Genomic DNA, 18,301 nt, shown 5'->3' on the forward strand with positions numbered 1-18,301 from the left:
TGAGTCCGATGATATGGCTTCCGAGCAACGCAAAGGCCCATGGATCACTTGCCTCTTAGGTCTCTTATCTGGCCAACCGCCTCGACCTCCTTCCCGCGCTCTCCGTCGTCAGTCCCACCATTTCGCCATCAGATACGAGCTTCTTTACAGCCGCAACTACCTTCCGGATGGTCGCAAGTGGCTTCTTGTCATTCCGACCCATCTGCGCTCTTTGATTTGCTCTTCCTACCACGATAATCCCCAGTGTGCCCATGCCGGCCTCTTGGATACATTCACCCGTCTACGACATCGGTACTGCTGGCGTGGGATGTACCGTTATGTCCTCCGGTTTGTTCAGTCCTGCACCGCATGCCCACCGCTTCTATGCAGCCGCTGCTTTGTGCAGCACAGCCCTTCGAGCGTGTTGGCATTGACCTTGTCAGCCCTCTTCCCAGCGCATCAACCGGCAACGTCTGGATCATCGTCGCCATCGATCACTTTACACGCTACGCAGGAATGCAAAATCGTTCATCGCACCACCTCCGCCTGCCATCCGCAGACAAATGGCATGGTTGAGCGTTTTAACCGCACCCTCGGCGATATCCTGGCCATGTATATTGCTTCCGATCACTGTAACTGGGACCGCGTTCTCCCTTTTGTCACATACGCTTATAATTCTGCTGCTTAAGCCACCACCGGATTCTTTCCGTACTTTCTACTGTACGGCCGTGAGCCTTCTTGCACAATGGACACCATTCTACCTTACCGCCCTGATGCTTCCGAATTTACGACTCTTTCTCAAGCCGCAACTTATGCCGAAGAATGCCGATAGCTGGCCCGATCCTTCACTTCTCACGCCCAGCAGCAGCAGAAAAGCACCCGTGATCGCCGTGCACTTCCTCCCGCTTACCTTCCTCACTCTTTGGTCCGGCTCTGGGTACCCTCCTGAGGTCCCGGCCTTTCATCAAAACTTATTAGCAAGTACCAGGGACCCTACCATATTCTTAAGCAGACATCCCCCGTCAGTTACTTCATCGAACCCCTTACGCCATCCCCCCCCCCCTGATCATCGTCGCCGAGACCGCGAAATTGTCCACACGGCCCGCCTCAAACCTTACTACGACCGCGCCGTCGCCACATCACCCTGGGCCGCCAGGATGGCGCCTTTCCGCCCGGCCGAAATTGTAATACTGGCCTTCGGCTCCGGAATCTTCAGAGGCTGGCGCTTAACGAAGAAGACAACGAAAAGCGCCGAACGTTCCGTCCCTCGTGCGTGCTGTGGACTGACCGCTGCCTCTGGTCTGTACCTGGACTGTACCGCTGGTTGTTCGCGACGCAGTGCTTTGCAAGACATTCCTTATTACAGTATGCAGGGTGTCCAGGCTAACTTTAGAAAACGCTAAAAGATAAAATATTTGAGTTACGCCAGGGACACTACTTACATACGCCTATCAACCGGCTTGTGGATCATAGGCAATTTTTGCTTTGATATTAAGTATTAATTCAGATAATTTTTCAAAAGGCGTAAATATCGAAGACAGCCGGTGCAACTAGCAAAGTTGGAGAGCACCTTAAGAAACACCCATTCCATTTGCCTGCGATAAATAAAGCCTCACGTGTATATTTTTTCCGAGCTCCAAAAAAGCCCACGAAATACAAGAGAATCACGTGACTAGCGCATTCTCGCGCTAGGATTGTGCTACTCTCAATCCTGGCTTGAGTGAACGAAATCAGCTGCTGGCATGACGCGACGACCCATTGCTCCGGCAGGCCGACATGTCGACGGTGGTTGCACCGCCCACCGTCGACATGTCGGCCTGCCGGAGCAATAGATCTCTGGGAGTCTTCACAATTATGGATCTCTGGGAGTCTTCACAGCCCTCCTGGAGCAGTGGTGCAGCGGTTAAGCGATGCGCACTGCCCTGTGATGGCAGGTGCTCCCAGCGGTGGGCCCTGGGCGATCCAGGTTGCTCTTCCGAGCGGCCAATCATTGATTTAACAGCCACCTGCCAGGGTAGGAACTATTCTCATTATCTGGTGGGCGGGTTGTTATGACGTCGCAAGCTGACGTGACCTAGGTGGCCTCTGTAGGCCACCTGCCGGAGCTATGCCCGTGATTTTTTCGCTCACAATGCCGACGCCGAAAAAGTCGACATCAGATTTCCTGGTAAACGGGGCGTAATTAACGCACTCGCGTTAAAACGGAACTCGTACGTTTGGCGTCACACTCATAGTGGAAGTCTAACACACTCACTCCTCGAAGCCGACGCCGTACTCGGTCTTCCTGTGCAGGGCAGCCATTTGCGTGATGCGCTGCAGACTTGGCGGGTGAGGCTCACCCAGGTCCTTTGGCTTCATCACGTGCAGCTCATCCAGCAGGGTGTAGTCGCACAGGCCGTCATCCGGGAACAACGTCTTTTCGTTGGTATAGTTAGCCGTCGTGCACACCAAAGTGTATGGTGGTATCGGGCGCTCTGCGGACAGTGCACAGCATCGTGGTCCCCTATCGCTGGCAAGTACCAACTTTGCGGAAATGCACCTTAGAGTGAGTTCCATTCTGTAAATACCGTTAGGTGTACATCTAAGGATGACTGCTTTATTGACAGCTTTCCTCTCTCACCACTGGTAGATTCCTCAAGTATGCAAAAGTGGCCACAAGTAGTGGCTAAAGCTCTTTTCGCATCTGCACGCCAAAGAAGATCACCGCGATACATATAAAAATTGCGTCATTGCACAGGAAACCGGTGCACACACTTACGGGTTGTGATCACAGGGGCTTCTGGAAATAGAAGGCGGAAATACAGCCAGCTAGTTTTATTTCGAGCTGTGTCGACCCGAGCAGGCTTCACGCAGAAACCCTAGGAAGCTCTATCCAGATCTTTGCCTGAAGGACTAGCTCTTATTAATCCCTGGGTGGCACCCGCGTGTAGGTACAAGAAACAACCTTATATATGTTTACGTGTTCCGTATTTATGAATGTTTTATTATAAGAATCTAACATGTCTCAGTGTATTTTACTTATGTTTCGCGCAATGAATTGATATTCACAATGCGGTATTTTTTTGTCGCCCCTCCTGTTAGGCCCCACTTAGGGCCTGCAGTATTTGTGACATAAATAAATAAATAAATTTGTCGTATTCCCATTCCTACAAACAAACACCAAGCGTTAATGTTTGCTTTGCTTCAGCCAGAATGCATGTTCTTGGTGCGTTTATATGGTACATTCTAAAGAATTTGCGTCGTTACACTACAAGACCCCGTTAGCATTTTCTTTTACCCCGATAGGCGCAAAAAGGCATTCGCCGGCTTTTTGGGCGATAAATGCGTAGCAGGAGGCAAATTATAACGACAGAAAAAAGCCAACGGTAGTCGGTTAAAGGAAGTTAGCGTTCAGGTTTTGGTCAGTGCTGGTATTGTATGTGAGGTGTAACGTCCGGAAGCTGCTTAAGGGCGCTGAGGGACACCGAAGTGGAGGGCCCCGGGATAACTCACACCACTTGCGGTTCTTTAGCGTGCGTGGACAGCACACGGAACAAGAACATTTTTGCAATTGGTGTGCATCGATGTGCGTGGCAACCTTGACAGGGGATTTGAATCCGCGTCCTTGGGGTCGGTAGCCAAACGCTGTGGGAACTAAGTTATTGCTAGACTAGCACTGGAAGGAGTAGCCCCGAGTTTTCCTGCGCGTTAACAAAATATGAAGCAACGAGTGTCACCCATCGTTAGACAGCTAGTTTTATGGTTCAAAGATAATGGCGACAATATAACAACTCTACTGCTCAATGCGGGGTGCTCTATTCACAGTGCCTACGCATCGATTAGCCTCTTCGCATCTCACGAGACTCTCTCGCATTCGCGTAGCTCTCGCAAGGCTAAATTCTTATGTCGGTCGCGTAGCCCCACTGAGTCGATCAGCGCAAATGGCGTCTAGAACCACGGCAGATAACGACAGAAAGTGTGTGTTTTCTTCTTTGTAATCACGCATAAGGCATTATCATATATGTATTACCACGTGGTATTCTCCCACAACGAATAAACGATTTACAACCGAATTTCTTTCTTGTACTGTGTCGGTTTAGGCTTGAACAGTCGAACTATGACAGTGACGTTAGCCTGTTCTTATAGGTTACATCATATAACCGATACATCGTCGTCTTTATTTACTACAATGCTAAAATCAGCCTGCTTCAAAAGCTGGAATGACAACTAATGCAGAACCAAAAATTGTAATGAAGTTTTTCCTGCCTCACATCACCTAAATGCACACACTGACGTCACAGTCATGTTTGCCGGTTGAAACCGAAACCGATATAGTTTGAAAGAAAAATTTTATTATCAGTTATTTAGCGGCTATAGGCGAATATCATGTGGTGCTTCATGCGTATTAGAGTCTTCTGCATCATTATAGAGAAAAAAACATGCCACTAAAATTAGGTGCGTATACTACTGTAATCTATGAGGGGAACGGTAATCAGGCATTAATTTTAGTTCCGGTGTCTAAGACGCCTTTCAGCTTTCTCGTACTGCAATGAGTCGTTCCGGCGATGAGAGAGCGTGCTACGATAAAATCTACACACCGGAACGCTGTTACTCTATCGGTGTCTTCGACTGGTCGCTCGGGTCACTCCAATCCGATGGCTCAGAGCTGGCAGACTGTGCGAACTCTGAATCTGAGCGGGGGAGGGCGCCACCATGCCGATTAGGCGAGTTGTTCTCAGAGCGATCAAACGGCCGGAAACGAATCACTGTATAAGTACCTGAGTTGCGCGTAGGTCTGCCGATTTGCCTCAGAAAACATCTAAATTATGAGGGAAAGCCGCAACTCTTGCATACAGGAAGAGGACTTGGTGCAGTGGTTAGAGCGAGTGCAGGCCCAATCTGCTTGACCCTGGCTGCCGAATTTTCTTTATTTTAGGTAAATTACTCTTCCATAGAATGACACAGCTTGCTAATATTGCGTATGCTGCACCGAGGCCTACCTCGAAGAGTTACGAACAAAATACCCGGCATGTGAATGTGCGGGGTCATCGGTTTTAAACCTTACAAATCACGAACGTTTTCTGTTCAATGATTTGTGAGCACTTGTGTAAAAGCTCCGTGTTATTGATAATAAAACATCGTTTTCAGTTTACATGCGTTCTAGGACACAAGGAAAAACGCCGCAACGCACCAAAAAAGTGGGTGCATGATTTTACACTTAGCAATGGTCTGGGGCTAAAGGACGCAAAGGAGTTGGCTTCTACGCAACTGTTGGATGCTTTTAAACCACGTGATCGCGTATGGCCAATAGAGGCGCAAGCGGCCCTGGGAAAACAAACGCGCAACTCTAGGTACCTATATAGTAACTCTAGGCGGGAACATACCTATAGGAACCTTTAGAATAGAGTCACTATATCGGTTAGAGGCATAGGCGAATAGCGGGTAGCCACTGCGCATGCGCAGGACCACCACCGGTGGGGCGTTATTTCCTGCGCCTGCGCACTTACGTCCCGCTCTTCAGCTATGCCCCTAACCGACAGGGTCACCCTGTTCCAAATGTCTCGAATATGAAAGCCTTACGGTAGGGATCACCGAACAATTTTCTTTCGTATTTTATTCCAAATCTCACCGTCTCCTAAGCATACTATTCTATTTTGCGAAATAATTTTCGTCACCAGGCATGCTCTCCAGCTCTTGTACAGTTGTGAGCCACGAGAACTTAGCGATTTCGGCGTGAGCGCACGTATTTTCTGCACAATATTGGCTAATGAATACCTTCAGTGGAACATTAATGCACAAGAACCAAGAGCCTTGCGCTGGGCCTTTCATACTTGCAACCGCCACTGATGCTGTCAAGTACATTTATCACTGGGATTGTTGGTGCTAACCACAATGAAGGGACTTTGTGTGACTACGGCGTATATTGTGAGGGCGTGGCCGAAGTTAGGTGGAGGCTGAGCAAGGCCCACGTAATGGTAACCTCATTAATCAGGCATTGCGCCCCACTACACATTAAGCTCCGTGCTCGATCAAGGAGCACATGTTCGCTCACTCTACTCACATGCAATGGTCCCCGCACTCGCTGCGTGACGCACACTGCATTAGGCTTGGCTGCTTGGCCTTAGGAGATGCTGTTAATGGAAGGTGCTGGCGCTAGCAGTGAGTCTGTCGCTCACACTATTAACAGTTTTTAGAAAATGTAATGGAATTCTTAACTCACACCAAGCTTCCATTTGTTTTTATAGGTCATGTCAACGTAAACTAAATTTTTGATAATGATATAGCGCGGGAACTAAACATGGTTATTAACGCATATGGATGTTCTAACTAAACAATTTTACTCAGAAGATTAACTCCAACTACTTCTACTTTGCTAGATATTTGCGCCAAAATGGATAATTTTTCCAAACCATGTCTGGTGTTCTGACAAACGGTATCAGTGACAAGTTGCCTGTTTTTGTGTTGTTCCTATTAGACTATAGAAGCCTAGCCAGTGGCGCACCATATGTAAGACAAAAGATATATATGATGAGTTGTTGGATAAATTCAGTTCACTGGTAGACGATGCCTCGTGTGACACTAAATATGGAATGACAGATCTGCGTTCGAAGCCTTATTTAAAAACTTCTTGCGTATCATGATGTAGCTTTCCGCGTGAAGGAGAGGAGCTGGAAAATTAAAAAAAAAAATGTTTCGATGACCAAAGGTAAATAAAACGCAGCATGAGAAATTAACAACCGAAAAAGTACGCCACGTTTATTGAAAATAAAAATCCTGGTCTTTCTACTGGACACAAAAATATGGCAACAAACAAAATAAAGAAATCAAAACTGCCAAAGGACTTTTCTCAAATACGTTAAGACCCCGTGGAAGCTGTGGCAGTAAGCAAATAACCATGAAATCAAGAAAAAAAAATGGGCTTGGCCAGGGAATGTAATGCGAAGGCAAGATAACCGATGGTCGTTAGGATACCAAGCGAAGGCAAGCATAGCAGGGGCCGGCGGTTGAGCTAAAGCAGTTTGCAGGAAAAGGTGGTCACATCTGGCGCAGGACCGGGTTAATTGGAGAGTTTGGGAGAGGCCTTTGTTCTTCAGCGACGCTGTCATGCTGACGATGATGATGAAATAATATGTTGAAAAGGAAAAGGAAGCCTGACCTATCAGAAATATACGATTGGCTCTGAACTATAGCAGCAGCATTGAGGGAGTTTTGTTAACGCTGCCACTGCAGATTGCAATGACCCAGTCTGGTGTGCAACGCACTCAAACCTGATAAGCACATTATCAAACTTTGTTACCTAATGTTCGGCGACTACAACTTAAGTCATGGATTTAATTACAAACTTTAAAGATAAGGCATCAGCAGGTCATGATGACAAAAGCAGCTTCCCTGAAGCATGTATCGACGTCCATATGTGACGCCATGACTTCCACCATTAACCTCGAACTTAGAGCTGGAGCGTTCCCATATGGTTTAAAAATAGCTCGTGTGTATCCAGTGTACAAGGGTGAAAATAAAAATTAAATCTCATATCACCGCCCAATTTCAATATAGCCAGTGTTGCCTAAGGTATCAGAGGATGTAATAAACATTCTACTCGAAAACTTCTTTCTACAAATGCAACAATATAACTAGCTTTAAATATGGATTTGTGAAGCGAAGGTCTACAAAACAAGCATTGATGAAAGTGAAAATGATTGATAGTGTTGAACGTCGTAAAAGCACCCTCCGTTTATTCTTCGACTTTCGGAAAGCATTTTACTTGGTCCAACATGATAATTTATTAGATAAATTAGCTTGATATGCAGAGCTGTCATCTACCTTTGGACCTAAGAAGTTATATGTGCAGCAGGTTTCCGTTTGTGCGAGTTAATCACTGCTGTTCTACTAACATAGTCATAAAACAAGATGTACCACAAGGACATGTTATTCACTGTTATTCAAAGTGCATATTAATGATATATTTAATATTCCTGGCTCAGCCGATCTGATCATGTACGCCGATGGCACCAATACATTTTTCGCTGACCGCTCCTCGCCTAAACTATAAATAAATGTCAGTGTTATTTAAATAGGTTATATGACTAAGTAATGGCAAACTAACTTAGCTCGTACGTTTTAAAAGTAGTTATGTAATGCTCAAACGTATAAACATTACTAAACAATGCAATGTAGTTGATCATCAACACCATAATCGACAGCCTGACTACACCCACTGCATGGAAAGACTCTCCAATATCTGTCCAGTTTTAACCCTTTGTTGGGCAAGTTGCGGCAACATTAGCCCTGCGAACTTCTTAATCTCATCCGCTCACCTAACTTTCTGCCGCCTCCTGCTATGTTTCCCTTCTCTTGGAATCCAGGCCCCGACTCTAAAGGACCATCGGTTATCTTGCTTTCGCATCACATGCCCCGCACAAGCCTCTTTCTTCTCCTTGGTTTCGACTTGGATATCCTTAACTTGCGATTGTTCCTAATCACAGGCTTCTGGTTTGGTTTAATGAAAACATTTCTTGAGATGTGCATGTTTTAAACTTAGTAAAGGATTTGAGCAAAGCTATACAGCGTTTTTTCTAAAACAATCTGCTTAATAACAATTTGGCTAAAAATGTTATTGTATGGTGCTCTTATAAAGTATAATGCACTCTCGTATCGGAAACCACCTCATCTGGGAAGTTTAATACGATGCTTGTTCTCTAAATAAAAAGCCATTTGAGCCCCTGAAGGCTATGGTATACCAGACCCAGATTTTCCCAACCCGCCGCGGGTACTCTGAGGTTAGCGCGCTCGGCCACTGAGCCGGAGCTCTGAGGTTCGTACCTGTCCGCGGGGGCCATGCTTGGATGTAGTCGAATATGCAAAATTTGCCCTTGTGCTGTGCGATGTCAGTGCGCGTTGAAGATCCCCAGACGGTCGAAATTATTCTAAGCCCTCCACTACGGCGCCTCTTTCTTCCTTTCTTCTTTCACTCCCTCCTTTATCATTATCACTTCCTTTACGGCGAGGTTAAGGTGTCCACCGAGATTTGTGAGACAGTCACTGCGCCATTTCTTTGCCCCCAAAACCAATTTTCACTTTCATTTCATTTTCCCGTAGAGCCCTTTTTTTTAAATATGCTATTCTGCCCGCACATTAAATTTTGTTACTTTCGGTTACTACCACATACCCACCATAAAAGACTGTATGCCACGCTACCCGGCAGACCTGCCGTAACATGGCATCCGGGAACACTTGTTCCTCTGACTCAGACCTATTATGAGAAACAAATCAACTTTTCACATACTGCTTGTTTTTTAGCGAGAGCTACACTACGCTTGCACTTCTAGCCTTCAGCGTGGCACCCCTTGAGCTCTGTGGCAGGTCACGTGGTTTGTCTCATGCTGCGGAGCAGCTGCCGGCGAAACCGAGTGGGGGAGGAGAGGAGAGGGGGCAGGGGAGATAGTGAATCCCCGTCCAGGGACGAAGATGAAGAAGGAACGCCCAGCGAAACGGAGCGGCGAAAGGCTGACATTGCAATTCGACTGAGCGAGTTCCACTCGGCCAGCTGTAGCTATCGCGTCATTCCAGGTTTAACCAGAGATAAACCACAGCCAATTTTTCAACCTAACTTCACTGCACAGAGAATTTTCTACGTCAACAAAGATGTTAAAATTATTAAAATATTGTGAGCCTTCCAGGGAGCTTTTCCGTGGCTGCGCCTGTGGCACGCGCCGGTGGCACGTGCCCGGGTTCGATTTTGGAATAAACACCAGGCACGGCCATCTTGCCGTCTCGGTCTAGCCTTCCACAGACGTCTTGCCGTCTCGGCCTGGCCTTCCTTAACAAGTGGTGGAGGTGAAACTCGATCCCATTGCTGCCTTGTACCCTGCCTCTCGCTGGAGCTGCGGTCCGGTCGCCGTTGTGCACCTCCCACTATCGTCATGCCAACCAAAGACAACCCCGACCCCGCCGGACCCTCTACCTCGGCCTCACCTGCAACGCCCCCTTCGACCGCGCCCTTCCGACAACGCGACCCACCGATGTTCGCTGGTCGTCGCGACGAGGACGTGGATGAGTGGCTCGACACCTATGAACGCTGCAGTGCCTACAACCGGTGGGATGACGCTTTAAAATTTCTCAACGTTTCTTTCTACCTCATTGGGGTCGCCAGAAACTGGTTCATCAAACGCGAACCCCATACCACTAACTGGTCTACCTTCAAACAGCAATTCCGTCGGTACTTTGCCGACCAGGCTGTTCGGACTGAGGTCGCCAAGACCAAGCTCGCTTCCCGCTTTCAAGGTCCTGATGAATCATATGCGTCTTACATCGAGGACGTACTTGCCCTTTGCCGTCGTTTTAGTCCCACCATGCCGGGAACTGACCGCGTCCACCATGTTCTGAAAGGAATGAATTCTGTGGCTTTTAACACCCTAATTGCTCAAAATCCTTCAAGTGTCGATTCAATCATTACCACCTGCCAACGCCTCGATCAGCTGCAGTCCTCCTGCTTGCAGCCCCGCCTCGCACACCCCGGCCTTGCTACGGCTTTGACCTCTGTGGTCTAGCCTTCCACAGACGTCTTGCCGTCTCTGCCTGGCCTTCCTTCACAATATATTTAAATCAATATCCTGTATAGTTACATCGATTCTGCTCTAGGTAGTTCGGCTTTTCCTTTTCAGATTATGTGGTCTTATCTTTGTATAAAAATTGTCTAACATGAAAATTATGTTATTGATGCTTATGGATTGTTGTTTTATGTGAAAACCAGTGCATGTATTACTACTTTCTAGAAATTCTCTTTTTTCGCGTGTGTAGATAACACGTGATATATTTAATTCATGCCGTCTATGTAGTATGTGCGCTAGAGGTGTGTGCTGCTGTCTGTATAAAAGAGCCAAGGCCTTGTCATGCCTACCGCCTTTTACCTTGGTTTCAACACCTATTACAACTTTGTCGCCTTGAATGTTATGCGGAACTGTGTTCAGAAACTTGGAAGCATTGTCACGCAGTGTTTTTCCGACTGCTGTACACAAATGAATCGTGCATGGCCGGCGTAGTATCGCCGCCCTGGGGCTGACGGCAAGCATCCGCATGACCTTCAATAACCAGCCTAGTTATAACAAAAGCTATCGGGTTAGACCAACCAAATGCGTCGTTTCTTTTCAGAGCATTTCATAGCGACCAGTGGATGACAAGGTAAGGTCTGGAAATAAAGCCATTGAAGAGATATTTGTTTTGACATATTTTTCCTGTACCCTGCATCTCTACTTCGCCAAAAATATGATATCGAAAGGACAAAAATAAAAATATGTGTAAAATAACCCTCGATTCATGCCAATTTTACCATCCCTGCAGGAGTTTGCAGATTATGCAGACTTTTTATAGTCGTTGTAGTCTCACTAATAAGATAGAACTAATAGTACCTAATTTTTAAAAGTCTACGCGCTCTAAAGGTTATGATGATGTGGGGTTTTGCGCCGTGGTTTATTTTGTTACTGGCAAAAAAACCACGCTTATCCTTGAATCAATGAGGAGAGTTACAAAGAACGACAGGTATCCTGATGTTGCTGTTTAGAGATCGTGTTTGAGGCTGTGTTTGCGAGTGGCCGAAGAGCATCAGGAATTTATACAGAGAGTTACTTACTTTTCGTTGTAGCAGTTTCTGAAATACAAATTATGGTAGCAGAGATCATTGATATAGACGAACTCTCGGAAACAGTGCCGTATTTTTCTTTAACTGCCGCCAGATTTTACAGGAGGAGAGAGCTTTTGTTAGACCTGTTTCAAGATTGTAAGACCGTCTTTAAAAAGAACCAATTCGAAATGACCAGCGCGTAAATAAACGAAGACAAAAGAAGAAAAAACACTGGCGACAGGACGGGCGCTGATTAACAACTGTTTATTTTAGACGAAAACCCAGCACCCAGCACAATATATGCCAAATTCCAGCACAACAGATGCCAAAAAAATACCACGTGACAGTCAGAGGGCAAAGATTGCAGCCTAAAGCAGTCATCAAAGGGCGGCCGACACATGCATGGACCGGAAGAATAAAAACTAAATATGGAAAAAGGGTGCGGGAAACTTTATGAAATGATCAAATCAAAAAAAGCACTGTAAACTGCAAAGAAAAAATAAAAATGCGTGCAAACAACATTGTGGCCAAAGGGCGGTGTCAAGAACACTTAGAGTAACAACGACCGAGCCTAAAAGGGCCCAAGCAAGCAAAGCAAAAGCAGAGTGAGTAATTTAAAATAACATAAAACTTCATACAATCCTACGGATGCCACAAAAAATGGCTAAAAACAAACGAATATAACCTGAAAAGGAGCAGAAATTTGTCAATGCTAGGAAGGCAACGAGGTAAACACTGACAGAAAACTAACAGTCCACATCTAAAACACAATTTGGACGATTACAACTTTTAAGCTGCGCCAAAAGCCTGAGAAGAAGTATGCGCACTGGCTAACATAAGAAAACTTCATGAGTAGACGGGAAGCAGCAGGCGAACATGCAAAAACAGTAATTATTAGGCATGGTCAAGGAAGCGCATATCTTTTTCGTGCAGTGAAATTGAGGGCGTGCTTAAGCAAATGTCCCCTGCCTTAGCAATAAAGTAGGCATCAATGACCTCCCTTTGTTTTGTTTTGGACGTTGCTTTTTTCTTCTCTTGTCTTCGTCCGTTCCCGCGCTGGTCATTTCGAATCATGTCCCACCAACTCGCCCAATCGGAAATTTTGATTAAAAATAACAAATCTTGCAAGCTGATAGAACAATTGGGACTCTTACTTTTTGTGGTCGTTGTTGCTGAAACGCAAATAGCAGTATTTTGAATCAGTGATCAATGTTAACGAAAATCAAAAAATGTCCACATGCCCTTTTTAACTGCCGACGAGATTTACAACGGGCGTATTTTTTTAAGGCTGCCTTCGCTACATTTGTCGAGGTCCCAAACATAGAATGCAAACCAATAGTAGTGCCACCATAGTAGGAACGCGCTAAACATTTTGCGTACAACTTTTGTCCACAAAATGTCTGGTGCGTTGCTACCGTGATAAGCAACTTACTAGGCCCAACTCCCACTTTCAGTAGCGCTACGTGCATAGCACTTCTTACGTTTCGTTGTGGTAGTTGCTGAAAGCGGAATCACGTAGTTCAGACAATCCACAGTAATGCAACAAAGAAAGGGTCTCGTGCTTTTTCTTGAATTGTCGACAGATTTTACAACTGTCATTGTTCTTTTGTTTTTGATGCCTTCACACCGTGATTTCAGATTATGCTTAAGACATTCACACTAGTAGAAGCGGCTTGTGCACAATGGTACTTACTCTTCGTTGTAGTAGTTTCTGAAACACAAATTGTAGTATCATAGACCAGTAATCCCCATTTTGACAAAGAGAAGGGTAGGGTGTCACGATATGCGTTAATTGTCCATCAACTTTACAAAGGCTGAAAGGTCTGTTATTTCCTTTCTGGCACCTTGAAATCTCGTTCAAGATTGGCAAAATGGTAGTGAGGGGAAATGCACACCAGAGCCTACGTTTCGTGGTCGTAGTTTCTGAGGTACAAGATTACGTTAGCCTAGATAATATATTGATTTAACGCAGAGTCTGTTTTCATAGCTCTTTTATTGACGAAAGCCTATTAACCCCTGAGCGGACTACGACGCGCCATGCTCGCCATAGGCCTACGGCGATTATTTTTTTTTGGTTATGACGACTTCAGCTCATCGTGCCTTTTATGGTAATCTCTGTATAGTTTAAGGTGAATAAGGCTCGTCCAGCACCGATTTTTAGTTCTGCGGCCGGGTTTTAGTTTTGTCGACAAATTAAGTAGAAAAAAAAGGAAATTTTCTTAAGCTTTAGATAACCATATAACGACTTCCTGAAATAAATTGCGACTTTCGTATATTTTCCTGAAAAGAATGGACTGTTAGGGAGATAGCACGTACAATTATCTTTCATCCTGTTGCCTTACAAATAGCGATATATTTTTTTAGGATAGTGCACAGCTATTCCTACCTTTTGTTGTCGTTGTAGCTGAAAGCACAATAAAAGTGGCATAAGTGAGAACTTCAGAGTGGCATGCCAAAGAATGACTCATAATGCCTCAGTTTATTATCCGGCAGATTTTACGATGAATAGCAGGCAGTTTCTTACTCCAGGCATCGCTATCTTAGTCAAGTCTAGATCGTATTCATAAACGGAAAAATTTGCGGAGTTAGTGCGTAGCACTTTTTACTTTTTGTTGTCGTAGTTGCTGAAAACGAAATAAATATAGCATAGGTAAATGATACAAACTGCCTTAACAAAACACAAAGAGTCAATGTCATTTTCGCGAGGAGATTTTAAGCCGGACACACAGGTGACTTGCAGTAGCTGCCTTCGCCGCGCTACTCCAGATTGCGTTCATATAATGCAAAGATACTTACGCCGTTTATTGCACAGCGGTACTTACTTTTGGTTGTCGTAGTTGCTACAACGCAAATCATAGTATTATTGATTATTATGCTTCAGTAACATGGCAAAGAATGAGATCTCGTGCTCTTCAATTACCGCCATTTTACAGCGGAGGGTAGGACCTAAGTTGGGTCTGTTCTTGCCGCGCTAGTCGACATCGCTTTAATACATAGGATTATAATAATAGTGGTAAATACATCACTGTGACTTACGTTTTGTTGTCGTAGTAGCTGAAATGAAAATTAGGGCGACATATATAAAAAATCGAGTGTCAGACAACACACAATAAGGCCTCAAGCTTTCCATGAACTACTGCGAGAGCCCGGAACGGATGACATGGATTTGGCCAGAATTGGCCAGGTCACGATCGAAAATGCCAACTAATAGTGGTACGTAGTTCACAGCAGTTTTCACATTTCTTTCAGTTATTCATGAAAACAGAGTTAAGATAGTTCTGGTCAGTCAACAGAGTAACATAACATAGAATAACGCATCGTGGCGGGCCTAATCTTTCCGTAAAATAGTGTATGAAGACGCCATGGGAAAAAAAACGAAAGGCCTCTCACATCATAGGAAATGTAAGAAGTTAAGCCAATCATTAGTTTTCTGATATTCAAGCACCAGTTCCCAATTGTTTGAAGCAAAGTATACCGTGCAATTAAGAGCAAGACATGTGCCGAAAAGAGTGAACCATGCGTTTTAAGTGTGAAAATGCAGTTAACCGCTTAATGACAATGTCAAAATATCCATTCATTTTTGAGACCGAAGAGTTGAGGGGAAAAAGAGGTTACGTGAAGGTTCATTTTCGCTCTCAGCGCAACACGAACGGGACACAAGACGAAGGACTAGCACAAACAGCGCCTGTTTGTGCTAGTCCTTCGTCTTGTGTCCCGTTCGTGTTGCGCTGAGAGCGAAAATGAACACTTACCAACTCGCCCAAATTTCCGCCTTGCTGTACGTGAAGGTATCGGCGAGATGTAAAAGTGACAAAGGGTTCAATAATTATTTACATTAAACTGCACAGGCAGTCAAGTGATGTAAGACACAAGTAGCGTCTTTGAATGGGATTTCGCCGTCGCTTCTTTCGTTTCGCTCTGCGTGGGTACAGGCTTCAGGAGGGCGGACGTGGATGGAGAGTGAAAGTGCACGAGGGAACCGCGTAGAGCACTTGGGCGGAGGAAGAGAATAGGTGATAGATGCGCCTGAGTGGGAGGTGCAGTTTTACGGGTGGGTGCCCGGATGTGCACATTTCACAGCGTACTCCAGTGGAGAGTACTACGCGCCCGGAGGTTGCCCGGAAGCTGGCCCGATCCGCTTCAGTGGGCTAGGGGCGCTTAGGTTGAAGGCTTTGTTAAGACGGAGGGACCGTGGATATTTTGCCGAAAGAGCACTATCTATACTGCTGACGCAGTGAAAGAGAAAAGCGACGATTCACGGCAATTCATTCGCTGACTTAAAAGGCAGTATTGAAAACAGCACAAGACATCTGTCCAATATTGTAAATATGTTGGCAATATCCAGCCCCATAAAAAGACCAGTGCTGCCACTGTTTTCTCAGTACTGCCAGTGCCACTCTGTGACACTTCTAACGATGTACTTCTTGGCCTGTGATAGCGCGCTGTTCCACCATATTCGCAGTGCCGATTTATGACACATCCGACGATGGCTCTTACTGTACAGTGTATCCCCAGTATTGGTTGCGTCATTTCTAAAAAGTGGCAGTATTTAGCACGGTTACGCAATGCTTCCTCACAATAGGTTGCTCCATTATAAACCAATGTCTACAAAGGATCATCTACGGCGGCGTGAGCGTGTGTTATATGAATAGTTTGACATGTGCAGCTGTGGTTAATTGCTCTATGCTGATGATTAGCCATAAGAAGTTTCTTCACTATTATGATTATTTAATTTGGGCATAAGCACATATATAAAACAAATTCAACCAGCAGGGGCCGAAATAACCACTAAATTTTAATTTTTTCTAAAGCTTCCCGGGTTCGAACCCGACCGTGGCGGCTGCGTTTTTATGGAGGAAAAAACGCTAAGGCGCCCGTGTGCTGTGCGATGTCAGTGCACGTTAAAGATCCCCAGGTGGTCGAAATTATTCCGGAGCCCTCCACTACGGCACCTCTCTCTTCCTTTCTTCTTTCACTCCCTCCTTTATCCCTTCCCTTACGGCGCGGTTCAGGTGTCCAACGATATATGAGACAGATACTGCGCCATTTCCTTTCGCCCTAAAACCAATTATTATTATTATTATTCTAAAGCTTCCACGTATTCACGGAATGACAAACACGTGCTGGCGCCACCAAGAGGAATTGAGTCATTACTATACACGGCTTAAGTAGCTAACCGCCACCCCTTGGGGCGCGAGCAGGGCGTGCTACCTCAAGGCCACCAAAGAACGCAATGGGGCAGCACTCTTAAAGGGGCTCTGAAACGCCTTCCGAGGAGAGCACATTAACTCACTTAATCGCTGCACTGCGTTGCCATGAAAACCAGAGCCAGATAATACTCTTTTTACACGCAGCAGACGACCCACAATCAAGCGTCAAAGTTGGCGAGCCCTTCCCGACGGCTTTTTCATGCATGCACCCTCCTCCGCCCCCCGCATCTGCGTAGACATGGTTAGAGGTGGCCATTGGTTAGATTCGTTCAGACGTCAGGCAGCTACCGTGGCCGCGGCAAATAAGCCGTTTAGCTCCGGCGGGTCAGGGAGCTCTACTCGCAGAGAGGGGTCGGTGAAGGAGCGGCTACTTTCCAGCGTGCAAAAAGTGACGAGAGGAGAGGGAAAGGCGCGAAGACGCTGAAATTCAAATGTTAACTACAGATAACTCAGCTTCTACAAAGGACACTTAAATTCTTGCTGGAAACTATTCGCAAAGCGGCGTGCTTCATTATCCCAGGCATGCCGCAACTTTATTAGAGCCCCCTTCACAGCCCCTTTAACGAAACCTATGTGTCCCAAGTTTTGCGCATTTTAACGTGCTCGCAGATGTTGTGTTGCTGGCCTTCTTCTACGTATTTCCTTATTTCCATAGAGATTTTTCTTTTAGGCGCTGCTTTGATTGAATAAAACCAGCGTAAGCTGTAACCAATCGAATTTTCACACGTTCTTGTTTGCATTTGCCTTTTTCGCGTGAAACGAATAGCCGCCAGTCAGAATTAGTGCCTTCCTGAGTACCGCGTCACGCCATTATGAGCTCTCCTACGCACGTACGGGTGGTTCACGTGATCACGGTTCAGGCTGACCTGTCTCCCTTCTGTAAAAAAAAAAGTACAGCATTCTTCTAAACGAGATATGCCGGTTGGACGCGCGCTATCCTTCTTCTTTTTGGTATCATTGAAAGCGCGCATTCTGTATGAATAATATGCGTGCAAGTAAGTGTTTATACATTTCTGCACATTTGTACGTCGGCTTCACCCAACAGAGACCACAGCATACAGCAGCACTCATAGCGTGAACTTTTGAAGCCGTACTGGCGGAACAGACGGCCAAGCTCCCTATTTTCCGCTTCAGAGATTCGGGCGCAGACCGTAAGGCTCGTTCTTCCCTCTAGCTTTTCATTTCGCACTAAGAGAATATTTTGACGGTTTTTGCGTCTTCGTTTCCTTGCCTCATGTTGCCTTGTGAACTCCACATGACGCGTTTTCCTAGTAATCCTAAACCCCTTTCACTCCTTTTGCCCGGCCCCTGTCATTCAAGTCCCACCTCCCATCCTATGTTGCTGCCAAGCCCTCTTAGAGCGAAAGCTCTATTACTACATGTCTCCCCAGGCCAATCTTGATGCGCGTTTCATCTTGAGGCCCCGAAGCGCAGGCAAACCACGTGACTCGCAAAGCAGAGGCCCACCTGGGCGCGCTAGCCGGCTTTACCGCTGTGATACCGCGTGACAAGGAGA

At 45.9% G+C, this 18,301-nt stretch overlaps 1 protein-coding gene across 1 annotated transcript in view; it reads right to left on the reverse strand.

Moving 5' to 3' along the window:
- The window catches only part of LOC144106766 (uncharacterized), a 130,485-nt gene that overhangs the window by 78,001 nt on the left and 34,183 nt on the right, over positions 1–18,301 (reverse strand). The window contains exons 5-14 of the mRNA XM_077639613.1: positions 14,612–14,629; positions 14,398–14,415; positions 14,182–14,199; positions 13,962–13,979; positions 13,269–13,286; positions 13,057–13,074; positions 12,730–12,747; positions 11,585–11,602; positions 2,738–2,758; positions 2,234–2,453 (exon numbers count right to left, since the gene is read on the reverse strand). Of these exons, the coding sequence (XP_077495739.1) occupies positions 2,234–2,337 (104 nt within the window). The 5' untranslated portion in view covers positions 2,338–2,453; positions 2,738–2,758; positions 11,585–11,602; ... (5 more) ...; positions 14,398–14,415; positions 14,612–14,629. The remainder of the gene's footprint in view (positions 1–2,233; positions 2,454–2,737; positions 2,759–11,584; positions 11,603–12,729; positions 12,748–13,056; positions 13,075–13,268; positions 13,287–13,961; positions 13,980–14,181; positions 14,200–14,397; positions 14,416–14,611; positions 14,630–18,301) is intronic.

This window comes from Amblyomma americanum, chromosome 10 (assembly GCF_052857255.1).
Source record: "Amblyomma americanum isolate KBUSLIRL-KWMA chromosome 10, ASM5285725v1, whole genome shotgun sequence".
In the NCBI taxonomy this organism is placed as follows: Eukaryota; Metazoa; Arthropoda; class Arachnida; order Ixodida; family Ixodidae; genus Amblyomma; species Amblyomma americanum.